General features: G+C 36.2%; 2 protein-coding genes across 3 annotated transcripts in view; one reads left to right on the plus strand and one right to left on the minus strand.

The window, feature by feature from the left end:
• LOC125067198 (autophagy-related protein 16-1) overlaps positions 1 to 14,781 on the plus strand; it is a 130,607-nt gene that overhangs the window by 7,166 nt on the left and 108,660 nt on the right. For both annotated transcript variants that reach the window (XM_047675644.1, XM_047675645.1), the window contains 2 exons: positions 1,164 to 1,269; positions 1,912 to 2,057. In XM_047675644.1, the coding sequence (XP_047531600.1) occupies positions 1,164 to 1,269; positions 1,912 to 2,057 (252 nt within the window). The remainder of the gene's footprint in view (positions 1 to 1,163; positions 1,270 to 1,911; positions 2,058 to 14,781) is intronic.
• Positions 12,312 to 14,781, minus strand: part of LOC125067197 — a 38,961-nt gene continuing 36,491 nt past the window's right edge. Inside the window, exons 8-11 of the mRNA XM_047675643.1 lie at positions 14,261 to 14,505; positions 13,940 to 14,189; positions 13,690 to 13,860; positions 12,312 to 13,555 (exon numbers count right to left, since the gene is read on the minus strand). Of these exons, the coding sequence (XP_047531599.1) occupies positions 13,055 to 13,555; positions 13,690 to 13,860; positions 13,940 to 14,189; positions 14,261 to 14,505 (1,167 nt within the window). The 3' untranslated portion in view covers positions 12,312 to 13,054. The remainder of the gene's footprint in view (positions 13,556 to 13,689; positions 13,861 to 13,939; positions 14,190 to 14,260; positions 14,506 to 14,781) is intronic.

Genomic DNA, 14,781 nt, shown 5'->3' on the forward strand with positions numbered 1-14,781 from the left:
TGTTTTGTTCTCAATATGACCAGAAATTATTATTTTGACACTGTATTCTAGTTTTGTTACATATACAGATAAATAAAAAATGACGTAGTGGTAAACTCGTTAATTATAACCGAATATTGCGGATTCAAACCCGGGCGAGCACCACCAATTATTATATGCTTATAATTTGTTTTTCAAATTCATTGCGTGCTCGGCGTTAAAGGAAAACGTGATAATAAACTGCTTGTGCCGAATGAAAATCTGCCATGTCGGATGTATATCCAACACGCATTGGAACTGCGTGGTGGATAGAATATAAGCTACTCATGAGAGTATTATTTCAGCAATTTTTCAAATAACAAATAATAATTTATGGAAAATATATCAATTTATACGATGTAAATAGCGGGGTTCTTTAAATAACAATAGTTCATATTTGCTCGTAAAACTTTACAAATAAAAATAAACGATCGATTTCATAAGACGTGTTGAGAATAACTGTTTAATATATTAAATGTACTCTTGTTAAGTAAACATATTATAATGAATATTAGATAAGTCAATGATTGATCGTTAAACGATAAAGTACCGTTGCGAGTGAACGGATGATACTCTATCATCCCGAGTTAATAGTTAATCTTGGCGTAACGTATTAACTTAAACATCTGGAAATAGGTGAAAAGTATTTAATTTGTATCATAACTTGTTTATTTTATAGATCGCATTTTTATTAATTAACCAATTTATATAAATAGTGTAATTATCTATACATGGATAAAAAAAAAAACATTATTATTTTTATTTTTTTAATTGGTAACACTAAATTTTTTGATGAGTTATAGTGCACAAGACAAAAATAAATAGATTGAGCAAAATGAGCGGAAAAAGAATCTGAACTGTTTACATATATGTATATAGATTAAAATTAGCCGTAAATTTAAAGATAATTCTCATTTGAATATTTAAAATTAAATTGATATATAATTATACCTTAGCCATTAAGTCTATTAATTTTAAGACAATATTTTATAATCTACCGTGTCCATTAAATATCGGAATGTGGATTTTATGAGTAGAACCGACGGGAGATTTAGCAATTATACAAACAACAAATGGGATAAAACTTAATAATGTTTAATTATAATATTGTCCATTCGTAATGTATTTATAATTGTTTTGCCTAGGACGCGCATGACGGTGAAGTAAATGCCGTAAAATGGAGCCCGACAGACCGGCTTGTAGCGACCGGTGGAGCTGATAGGAAAGTCAAACTCTGGGACGTTTCCAAACGTGAGTGATACATATATTAATTAGTCGAATGCATTATACTCAGTGTAATCAATTTTTCTTACTGTTGACGTGGTAACAAGCGCATGTATTAGGTCTTCGATAGTAGAAATCAGAAAGCATAAGTTTCTCACCCAGTTGAAATTGGTGTAACTAAAAAAGACAAAATTCATATTATTGATCTCTATATATGCCATCACCTCGAAGGTGCCTCTTGAGTTCTACGCACACTCCTTCAGGATGCTTTACATAATTAACTTCTACGTTTGTTACTCAGATCAAATCACGTAGAAGTTTGGGGATACGTATATCTTAACTTTGTCATGGAAAAGATCCTGTTCTTCCATTGCGAATGAATATAAATAATGCTACTTTCGTCTTATATTAAAACGTATACATAATTTTTCATCAATTAGCAACCATGAATAAAATATATATTACAAAATTACTAATGATGACAAATAGACGACCCACTTTAAATAACTATACTTTAAATACCTATACTTATTTAAAGTGGGTCGTCTATTTGTTAGGTTAGGTTTTAGTATGTTACAAGAAAAAAATACAAATTTAGACTGTAACTATTCTACTTAAACTTTCTATTTGTATGTTTGTACATTTTATAATACACATAATTTGTTACAGCTGGCCTAATAGAAAACAAAGGGACGCTCGTGGGGTCCAACGCGGGCGTGATGTCAGTGGACTTCGACGCCACCGGCGTGTACATCGTGGGAGCTTCCAACGACTTCGCGAGCCGCGTGTGGACGGTCGGCGACCAGAGACTAAGGGTGAGTGACGATTGTTTCAAATGACACGATATCCATAACATAATCTGTCATCACTTGTTTTCAATAAAACTTGGAATAATTTACAATCACGCCTTTCACTCGTTTCGAATTAAAAATTTATATGGATGTTGTCCATACATATTTTATTGCTTATTTTTAGATGTATTTATTTGAATAAAGACTTCTTTCTCGAAAGATAAGTTCCTATAAAGGATAAAAGAATATAGAAACTGTTCTCATTTACATTATTGACTTTACAATTTGGTTCAAATTACAAATATATATGTATTTTGTTCGACTTCTTATATATATATAATAAAATAAAACTTGAGCCGAATAACACGGCTCTATGAAATATTTGCTCCCCTAATTAAATCAGAGTTTAATAATCTAAATAATTAAACAAAGTTTAATTTTAAGTTTTTACAATAATTAGGACATTGATATTATAAACCTGATTAAAAAATACAACTGAATTAATTTATTTGAATTAAGTTGAATTTTTTTTACTCAGACTTAATTTTTCTTATATCTTCATTACGTTTAAAATTTGGGATTTCCCTTTAAGATATCTGCTTCTTCTATACAATATAATTTGTAATGTAATATTCACTATCAAACATTACCCTGTTATTACGATCAACTGCGCAATGTGGTTTAGTATTACAACGCAAAATACTAAACGCAATAACATTCGAATACTATAAAAAATATTCAGTTACAATCATTCAAACCGCACATTACAGATTTATTATGAATTTATAAATCTTCGATTTGTGAAGATGTGAGACAAATATTAAATTTTTAAAAATAATATGGTACAAAAGTAATTTAATTCAAATTATATTATATTAAAAAATACAAATGTACCAATATTAACGTATCAAATTATTTTGTACATCAAATTAAATTATTTATTTTATTATTTTTTCATTTTGATGACGTTTAAAACGTCGAACTTTAAAAAATCTAAAGTGTGCACTCTTCGAGTGCAATAATAGTATCCGTCAGTTGGGATAATATTGTCGAGCACGGGAGGCGGGGTCACGACCACGATCCCTATTAGTGGATTGTTAGCGCGTCCGCGTCTGCTTCGTGATCTAACTCATCACTTCCGACGGCTCGCGCGAATACTCAACTCTCGTTTCTTTGTATATTATTGTTATTCGCACATTTATAGTGCAATGCGATTTATTACTCACGAATTATTACTGAACCGCTACGCGATCTTAATTTAGGTAGTTGAACGTTTGCATTTATGCCTTATTGATGATCAGTGCCTTTTATAAATTTTAACCGTGTATTGTCACTTTCAACTGTCATTGCATGTTAATCTAAAATATATTCAATGGGAAATCTATTTTTTGTGGTGATGAAAATACGTATTGCGAAAAGAGATGATTTTTTAAAGAGATTTGAAGACAAGGCATTTAACTTATTTTAGTAGTGGTCCACTTTCGCCTGTAAATACTAGCACTACAAGAAGTATAATCCACTCTATACAAAGCCATGCGCATAAATTTTATATTAATGTTTGACGCTTGAAAAACTAATGAGTATTACTCATGTACCGTATATACAGGTAGACTTTACACTCATATTACAATGAAACACAGTTACACATCTCGGGCGTCCCAATGCTGGGAAAAGACCTCATTGGTTAAGAAAAAACTTGGAAGCTTATTCTTCCTCATAGTTACACTACGGCTAACTTTTAGTAGAACTTCATCTTGGTTTCATCACGATATTTTCCTTTATAACCAAACCGATAAATAAATTACAACAACAAATAAGTCACGTTCTTTGTTAGGTTAATTTCCTACGTTTGTAAATTGCTAAGTTTTATTACATGTAATCTATTAACTTAAGTAGTACGACATTTATTATAATAGTAAGGATTTATACAGTTATGTATTTGAATTTATGTTTGTATTAAAACCATAAAATTAGTTACTGTGATTTATCGACTTATATACAGACGACTTACAGTTACAGAATTTTCGCTTTCGTTTCGTTTGAGATGTACCAATCTCACGTAGATTTCACATACTTTTTTCAATATTTTTTTTTTCATAGATATATTATATATATTCAATTGTATACCAAAAACTATATAAATATAACAAATGCTTTAAACAAAATACCATAACTAGCTTCGCAGCTTAAAGCAAGTGCCAATATCAATTTTCATATTAACTCCGGTTCCGGTCGAACTAACTCATCAAACAGTTGAGTAATTTATAAGTAAATACGGAAACAATTAAATTTACTGTAAGTAAATTACTATGAGCAGAGATGGCCCAGTGGCTGGAACGCGTGCATCTTAACTGATGATTGCGGGTTCAAACCCAGGCAAGCACACTTTCCATATGCTTAATTTATGTTTATAATAATGTCGTGCTCGGCGGTGAAGGGATTCATGTCGAGGAAACCTGCATGTGTCCAATTCTATTGACATTCTGTTACATGTGTATCCAACAACCCACATTAAAGCGACGAGGTGCATTTAGCTCCAAACCTTTTCCTCAAAAGGAAAGGCGGCCTTATCCCAGCCGTGGGTCATTTACAAACTGTTACTTTACTTTTATAATTTTAACTTACTACGATAACTTAAAATAATTTATGGTCGATGTTTTTTTTATTATCTTCTCACTTCGAAGTTATTGAAATCGATCCGGTTTTTGAAAACACTAATAAAAATTCACGTATCTTCCGGTTTTAAAGTTTCCAGAATTCGATTCTGTTTCTTAGAAGGATATATTTATATGCATATATTATTGTTTAAGAAGGTTTCATTGATCCCGTATTATTGAGTAAAAAATATTTTGACTCTGTATAAATCTGTATAAATCTTTGTTTGTAAATTGAATGGAAATTTAATACCAGAGACAAGCCAAATATCATATTGATCATTTTTTTTTATTTATAATAAACCCTTTAAAATACAACATTAGTAAATTTTCTACCTGATTATAGATAGATGAAGAACGTACAAAACAATGAATATATAAATATTAAGTGACGCTAGAAACCATTCGTCAATGTTGATAACAAATCAAGCAAATCACTTTTGCAATATGTTTGACTGATAGTCCTGTCAGGGACTCATAGGTCCTCAACCTACCTACCGGTTGTATACTCGTTTACAAATAAGGAACCCGCCGAGAGCGAGCTAATGACAAACCGATGAATCGCCACCCGCAGTGTGGACATCTCGAAATTGATCAATTAAAAAAAAAGCGACAAGAACTGGATGTCTAAACAAATTTGTGGATTCGACCACGGATGACTGGCAAATAATTACAGTAAGACTTGTATGAGGAAATTGAATGGCCATAATCTCAAATTACTTTCACGACACGGCTTTACTGGTTTGTTAATATTTATACGACAGGGCAAACAAGTGTAGTATCATCTTACTATAATGGAATTATTTTACATGTTTTACGATTAATAAAATGTAATAAATAAATTAAAAATAGTTATAACGGAAATACAGTATTCGATGTAGTTATAATCGCTAATAATGTAATAGATAACTCAATGTGGTATGCTTTCACATATTACATTCACGTCTGAAATATATGTTCGTGTAGTTAGTAACAATAAACAATGGCTTATTGGTACTAAATGTTTAATATATGCAGATTGGATATTTGACTGAGCAAGAAGGCTAGCTACCGTAACCGTTACTGTTACAGTAAAAAGAAGACGATCTTAAATTTTAATTTATTTAAAGATATGACGATTGGCATTCACAGATAAAAAAATACAAATTTGAAAAAAAAAATACATAAATTTTCTTACTTTGAAAACATAGTACATTATCAATTTGTTACAGAGAATGAATGATTATCTAAAATTTTATATTAAAACCTATATAATGTTTCTCTTGTTGTTGTTGTTGGGATGTAAGGGGGCGCAAACTACACCTTGGCGCTCCAAGCCAACCTCACCTGCCCGTGGTGCATCCTGCCGATCAGCAAACGAGGCTCTGGCGACCGACTGATGGCGGTATAACCATCAAAAAATAGGCGTAGCTAAATACCACAGGCCGGTAACGGGCAGCAGCGTCACCGGTGCGAGAAGTTGCGTTCTGCGATCGCCAACCCGCCTGCCCAGCGTGGCGATTATGGGCAATACCTCCAAATACCGAAAACACTTAAGCCACGGCCCCCAGTTCCCGGCGGTCCCGCTATTCCTCGTCATGGTGGCGACGGTGGTAACGGCGGGACGGGGGGTGCTAAGAATCACCGGGCTACGGGAGGCCACCACAACCGACTGACCCTGGCGACGTACAACGGACGCACGCTACGGCTTCACTCGCATCTAGCGCAACTCGAGGTGGAACTTGGGAAAATTAGGTGGCACATATTAGGGTTATGTGAAGTCCGTAGAGAGGGAGAGGACACCGTAACCCTCGAATCGGGCCACCTAATGTACTTCCGAGAGGTAGACCAACAATCCCAAGGAGGCGTTGGGTTTCTGGTTAATAAGTCCCTAGCTGACAACGTTGTGGAAATCTCCAGTGTGTCGAACAGGGTAGCGTACCTCATTGTAAAGCTCACCGAGAGGTACAGCCTCAAGGTGGTACAAGCGTACGCACCGACCTCGACACACTCGGACGATGAAGTGGAGGAAATGTTCGATGATATATCGAGAGCCCTCCACTCCACCACGAAAACCCACTACAACGTTGTCATGGGGGACTTCAACGCTAAAGTGGGAGTACAGAATTGTAGCGAATCGGTAGTAGGACCCCATGGATTTGGAAGCAGAAATCATAGGGGGCAAATGCTTGTCAACTTCCTCGAACGAGAGGGGCTCTTCTTGATGAACTCCTTCTTCAAGAAGCAGCCCCAAAGGAAGTGGACGTGGCAAAGCCCCGACACTATGACCAAAAATGAGATCGATTTCATCATGACGGACAAAAGGCACATATTCAGAGACGTCTCAGTGATCAACAGGTTCAATACCGGTAGTGATCACCGACTTGTCCGAGGCTCTCTGAATATCAATTTTAAGGCCGAGCGCGTCCGTCTGATGAAGTCTACACTCCGACCATCCCTGCTTCAAACCATTGCAGGATCTGAAACGTTCCAGTCAAACCTGGAGAACCGATTCGCTGCCGTGAAAACCACAACAGACGTAAACCAGAACCTCAAAAATGTAGTGAGAATTCTCAGGGAAGAAGGCACGAGATTTTGTAGCATGCAGCGTAAGGGCAGAAAGTCCAAACTTTCGGAAGAGACTTTAGGGCTAATGAAGAAACGACGTGAAAACCCACCTGTCACTTCGTCCGAGAAACGGCAACTAAACCAAGAGATCAGCAAGCGCGTACGACACGACCTCTGGTGCTCCAATACTCTTACGATTGAAAGAGCCATCGAGCAGAATCGGGGGTCTAAGGTGTTCTTACAATCTCTTGGAAGAAGCCACCTGACGAAGTTGACCACAGCAAGTGGAGAAGTCGTTTCTTCCAAGCCGGCAGTTCTTTCGGAAGTAGAAGACTTCTACGGCCGGTTATACGCATCGCATGCATCTCGACCTGATCCCGAAAATGAGGATCCTAGAGCTACATTAACACGCCATTTCACCGAAGACCTGCCAGAAGTCAGTATTGGCGAAATCGAGATTGCTCTTAAACAGCTTAAAAATGGAAAAGCCCCTGGAGAGGACGGCGTTACAACAGAGCTATTAAAAGCAGGAGGTAAACCCGTACTGAGGGAGCTCCAGAAGCTTTATAACTCTGTCCTCTTCGAAGGGAGAACTCCGGAGGCGTGGAGTAGGAGTGTGGTCATCCTGTTCTTCAAAAAGGGAGACAAGACCCTGCTGAAGAACTATCGACCCATATCCCTAATGAGCCACATCTATAAGCTGTTTTCAAGAGTGATCACGAACCGTCTTGCGCGAAGATTCGACGAATTCCAACCCCCGGAACAGGCCGGATTTCGGAGCGGATACGGCACCATAGACCACATTCACACAGTGCGGCAGATTATACAGAAGTCCCATGAGTATAATCGGCCCCTGTGTCTTGCATTCGTGGACTATGAGAAGGCCTTTGACTCGGTTGAAATCTGGGCTGTTCTGGAGTCCCTGCAGCGCTGCCAAGTTGATTGGCGATACATCCAAGTGATGAGATGTCTCTACAAGGCCGCCACCATGTCCGTCCAAGTACAGAGTCGGCAAACGAATCCTATACCATTGCATCGAGGAGTGAGACAAGGGGACGTTATTTCCCCCATATTGTTCACTAATGCAATGGAGGACATGTTCAAGACGCTGAACTGGAAAGGGCGTGGCATTAACATCAATGGCGAGTACATCTCTCACTTGAGATTCGCAGACGACATCGTCATCATGGCAGAAACGCTGCAGGACCTACAACAGATGCTGAATGAGCTGGCTGATTCTTCTATGCGCATCGGCCTACGGATGAACTTGGATAAAACCAAGGTCATGTTCAATGAACATGTTCTACCGGAACCGATTGCGATACACGGTACCTTCCTCGAAGTTGTTCAAAAATATGTCTACCTCGGGCAGACATTGCGATTAGGTAGAAACAACTTTGAGGATGAGTTGAATAGAAGAATTCAGCTAGGTTGGGCAGCATTTGGGAAGTTACGACGAATCTTCACATCGTCGATCCCACAGTGCCTTAAGACGAAAGTCTTCAACCAGTGCGTCCTACCCGTCATGACATACGGAGCCGAAACGTGGACACTCACGACAAAGCTGGTCCACCGGGTTAAAGTCGCTCAGCGTGCTATGGAAAGGGCTATGCTCGGAGTATCTCTGAGGGATCGCATCAGAAATGAGGTGATCCGTCAGAGAACCAAGGTCATCGACATAGCCCACCGGATTAGTAAACTGAAGTGGCAGTGGGCTGGCCATATTTGTCGTAGAACCGATAACCGTTGGGGAAAACGTGTTCTAGAGTGGAGACCGCGTCTCGGCAAACGTAGTGTAGGACGTCCTCAGGCACGGTGGAGTGACGATTTGCGCAAGACGGCTGGCAGGAGCTGGATGCGAGTTGCCGAAGATAGACCACAGTGGCGTGCATTTGGAGAGGCCTATGTCCAGCAGTGGACGAATGCGGGCTGATGTGTGTGTGTAATGTTTCTCTGGAGAAATTCTCTGTAGTTGGTTGGCGATGTTGACAATATCGTGCCTCGGAAAACACGTCCATCGAGTAGTGTGAACGAGGTAATCACAATGTTCGGCATAGATGGCCAGTGATGATTAATTTGTGGTTTTATAATAAAATACGTAATTAAGATAGAAAATGTACTCTTTAAACTTATGAATATTTTATTTCAAGAAGTATTTAATGAAAACGTCTTTTCTACCTAGTCTTTTTAAAACATAAATTAATACTGACTCGAGTATTTTATTTTATGGCAGATGGAAGTAATGAAAGATTTCAGTAAAGCGTACATAAACTTTACTGATGCAGTCCACGATTCTTTCTTAATGTATTCAAAGTTTTAAAGCGTATTCGCTACAAGAATGACTTTTGATTTACGGGTAAACCGGGTTTGTTTTCGCACTGGAGTCTGCGTGACTGCGATTGCTCCCAACGATTCCGATGCAAATAAGTACACAAATTGCGCCACGAATATCCGTTACCGGTATCGAGTAATCGCCATAATAATGAACGAAAATCGATTATATGTTGTGAATGCACTGAAATCGCCACACCGATTATATCGAATGATTTATGAACTGCTAAAAGATTTCGTGATAATCTTGCACGTATTAGATGCCAATTTTTGTCGTTTTAAAGCTACCGTCTTCTATCTGTATTCAATTTGTAGGAAAATTTCTTCGTAAATTGTACTACATACAGTGAACATTAATTCCTAAGCAAGTATCTCTTATCGTAACAAACTTGATTCAGTTAAAAAGTTAAACACATACAAATAAATCTTATAGTATTGGAAGCCTTATCTAAATATCCTCGTGTCTTCAAAGTACTAAAATCATAACAACTTAAACGCTTTCGTTTACTAGAGAAAGTATATGAAAGACTAAAAGTACATTTACTGCAACAATAGCGCCATTTAAATGCCAAACTAATAGAACTTCCATTTTCTATAAACATGCTTAGAATATAAAGTCCACATTGACAGCGAACATGATGATAAATGCTGCATATTTGATTATGCGGAGTCATGCAACTACAATAACATTGTTTTGATGAATACGATGATCCTATGAACAGATAGATCTTGTTTTGACTAGACATTTTAATTCTAATCTTACAATTAATTTATGTGAAGTACTTTTTTTTTTAAATAAATTATTATTTATAGACGAATTTTTTTTTTTTTTAATACAAAGTTTAATAAATTAATTATACCTTTATCTTCAATAATGGATGATATTAAAAGAGATGAAAAATATGTTATCATTACTAAAAAGATTATCATTTGGATGAATTATTTTTGGACTATAGTATTATACTTATTTATTACCTTAAGGGCTCGTAACATATTTTATGAACAAAGCCTGCAGTCATATTTCATTCCTGTGGCTATTCCGAACATAAGATACTATCGAATAATTCGTTCAATAGAATCATAGTAAGATACTGCGCGAGTCCCTCTTGATCAAGCAAAAGATCTTTTTAAACGTATATATTTTCAAGGATAGCTTTGAACAGTGTATAAGATAATTCTAATATTAGATTTAACATTATTATATTTCAATTATATTTTAGAATTATTTTCCGGCAATTATTCTAAATTAATATTATTATTATTATAGATCGAAAAGATTTTTATAAAATGTATTCTTATTTGAATAACATATATATATATAGATATATATCATATACCCTCAACGAAGAGAGGTGCCAGTCAACCAATTGTTGCCGTTTTAGCCACTTATTCTTTCAAGTCGCAGGCGGTCCTATTTTATGAATATTTCATGCTATTGTAAAATTCTATTCTTCGTGGACATTGTTGCATTGGACGATTTTATTTAGTCCTTAAAATGATTGGCTATTTATTTGCAATATGAGTTTATCGGAATATATTCAAAGAAATGCTTCGTATAATCTAAGGACCATCAATGTTTTAAAGGAATTTCGAGTTAAGTCATTTACTTGCGCTTGGCAATAATCTTAATCTCAGACCACAAGTTAGATTCTTAGCAACGTTTGCTAATGGTTGTTGTCAGTGCGGCACGTGTCTCAGAGTCGCGTGCCGTTGTCGCCTGCACACTCCGATCTAATCTAAGGCACGAATGCCGACGTGAGGTGTGCCCCTTCACACGTGATTGTTCCACGCAAACCTAACTATAAGATCTCATCTCTTAATGCGTGCCGTTTTCAGACACGTCTAGAACTGGTCAAATCGTTTGACCATTTTCGTACAATTCTCGCATTCTTTAAAAACATGTGGGTAGCGGTTTTTATTTTATTAGTCTGCTATTTATCTATGACAACATTTTTTCATCAGCCTATTTGGTAACTTGAAAGGAATTTTTGTTTTAGTTTTTTTGAAATGTTTTGACAATATAAATATTTAATAAAATTTTATGTATCCTCATATAAAATTATTATTTAAGAACAGTTGTCAAAATAAAATTACAGATGATAACTTTTTATGTAAGTCAATGTATAATTCACTATAATATAAATATATTAAAATACACAAAACAATGGCTTAGATAAATATATGTATAAACTATTAATATTATGAAATACAAATGCACTAAGCCATTGGTACAAAGCTATGTATGTTTGTGTCGGCGCGTCCTGTCTTTCGTGTATTTATACGTCTCTTGAGCCTTCCAAGTGCATAAACAATATCTCATAATATAGTGACTAACGTATTTCTATGGTATTTCATCTTCAAGCGGCCTCCGCCTCCGCTGTATAATTTGACTGCTTGTCGAAATCCGTAATAGCTAAATTATTTGAGTCATCATCTTGTTTTTATTTGTAATTATCATATATGTATTAGGTTTAATATATTTTTTATTTTATTTTAATCATTCGTTTCAGATATATTATGTTATATTCAGTAGGATATAATAATGATTTTGTCACATATTAATACTAGATAATCATAAATATATTCGTTAATAAAATAATGCTTCTCATCCCGTAAGAGTATAGGTGGTAAATAAAAACATAGAATTTGTTTAGAAAACTTTATTGCAGGTAATTGGCAATTTGGACGGATTAAATTAGTAGAAGTAAATCGTGTAATTTATTACTACAATTATCTGAATAAGGCACTACTAGCACACCATTATAACATACTTTCAATTTATTATATCGTAGAACATAGCACATTTTAGTTTTAAGCATCTATTTATTTAAATTAAGAATTTATTATTACATATATTTAATTCGCAATCAAACATAAATTACGTAAAAAGAAACTAAACTAAAGTCAATAAATTACGATGTCGGGATGGCCGTCAATCTAACGTTTCTTGACTTAGGTCGCGTGATCGGTTAACTACTTAAAAGGTACAAAAATTTTAATTTTACTCATTACTTATTATCATATCAGGCTTATGCTACTTTATAATATGGTACAATACGGCTTAAGACCTCTGCTAGAGGTTTTAGCGTAAAGTATATTTAGCGACATGGTCTTAATGATGACTCACGGCCATAGTCCCGCAACTGACGCCGGAGATGGGGACAAGCGAGCGTACCCAGTCACATCATACACTCTATAATCAGACGTTATATCACTAGCATTCGTCCACAATCGCGCACGCTCCTAGGGTCGTCCCCGTCTCCGTGTCGCGCAAACTCCGCTACGGTTGCCTGACATGGCATTAGAACGGGCTTACTTCGAAACTTATTACAATAACCGCTGTCGTTATCTTATACTCCTTGAAAAATCAACGCAATTCATAATATTAACGTTATCATTCGGAGCTTAGACACGACGGGGGAATTTATATTATGTAAATATACTACTATTGCGGACGTATATCACGTCAACATATCTACGGAAATCTACTCAAAAGTGCCTCTGGTGCGCACGAGAGAAACTAGCATCGTAGACTTTGCAGAGAGCTGAAGGAGCATTAGGACCAGGTAGAAGTTCCGCGGCTTTAGCTGCCGCACGTCTTCGTTGCCAACTGCAAGTCCACGCTGCAAGAACGACTAGTTGAGCTGCTATAAACGCAGCTGCTGCTAACATTGCTCCTGATGCGTTGACGCAAGTAACGTCTGTCTCTCTTACGAATACAGCATCTTCGGTAACATTCTTCATTTTCTGCTTGTCGAAACCAAACTTGTCAGTTATTTGAATGGTCTGGACTAGTAGCATGTCATCGGTAGGTGCCGCTGGGGTCGAACGTCTCTTCCTACGACCGTATGACATGACTGATCGAAGTTCATTCGGTCCTCCATCACATATAACTGGTTCACAAGTAGGCATACACGGTGTTACCAAAGCACGGAATTGGACAACTTCCGATGAAGGGAACTTAAAGGCATCGAAGTGGGAAAGCAGCGTCTGTAAGTTACAAAAGTATTGATATATTAGTAAATCTACATTCACAAAATGTTTGCCTTCATTTGCTCAAATTATTCTCTTTTTTTGAAAATTCAGTATTTAAAAATAAATAAGATAATTCATAAAAAAAATACCTTTCCGCTCGCTGCTGACTTGTATAAAGGTCCCATAATGAAATGATCAGTTGGGCAACCATCGCTGTCGATAAGTGTGATTTCACTTGAATCCACGCCGTCCATAGCAACAAGTTCTCGTACGAAGATTTCGAATGGTGACTTTTGATCCATGATTTCGAAACGTAGGGCCTGAAAAAGAAATATAATTATTGATTAAAATAATTAAAAAAACTTTTGTAAAAATAATATTATCGGAACGAATATTTACCAAGGGATCTCCAACTTCAGCTGAAGCAATAGTGTCATCGCCGCTCCTGTCAGTAATCCTCATAGCTACATTAGGTGAATCGACAATAACCTCCTCTGAAATTCCGGTCTTAATATCTCCGTGAATTCCAAGATCAACTTCGTTAGCTACTGTCTTATTAGTCAAATCGTATTGACATGTTACAGCCAAACCAAGATCAGATGATGTAACAATAGTGTCATGATGTTGAATTACAACGTCGTTGAGGTATCTATAAAAATTACATAAATATGGTAATTATTGTTTATAAAATGTAAAATAAAATATCATAGAAATAATTACCTGCCAAGTCCATTTTGTTTCACATTGCACTCAATATTATTGTATCCCATATGTAATTCGAATTCAAGACTTTGTTCAACGTCAACAACACACGAGTTAGGACTTCCTTTTGCGTATATTTTACCATCGAATAATTTTGAGGTCTGAATGCGAGCTACCATATCGCCAGCGCGACAATCAATAGATACATTGTAGCAGGAAGATAATTCATAAGTAGCTGCTTCTGGTACTTCCAAATAAGGATCCTAAAATTGTAAAATAGAATTATTTGTGCACATTCTATTGATTTAACATAAATACTTTGCAACTTTAATTATCACTTGTTTGGTTACGAAAGCTGCAGATCTGGGTTGAACCCAAGCAATTATTGAGCTTCTTTATCAAAAATTTTTCAATCACATTTTGAAATTAGGAAATCAGCAGTAGCCTAAACTGTTTCGAGTCGTGTCGAATTGTCGTCCCATCAGATTGTATAGAGAGAGATTGTGTTCTAAGTCAAGAAGGTCTTAATGATAACTTAC

The sequence above is a fragment of the Vanessa atalanta genome, chromosome 11 (assembly GCF_905147765.1).
Source record: "Vanessa atalanta chromosome 11, ilVanAtal1.2, whole genome shotgun sequence".
Classification (NCBI taxonomy): domain Eukaryota; kingdom Metazoa; phylum Arthropoda; class Insecta; order Lepidoptera; family Nymphalidae; genus Vanessa; species Vanessa atalanta.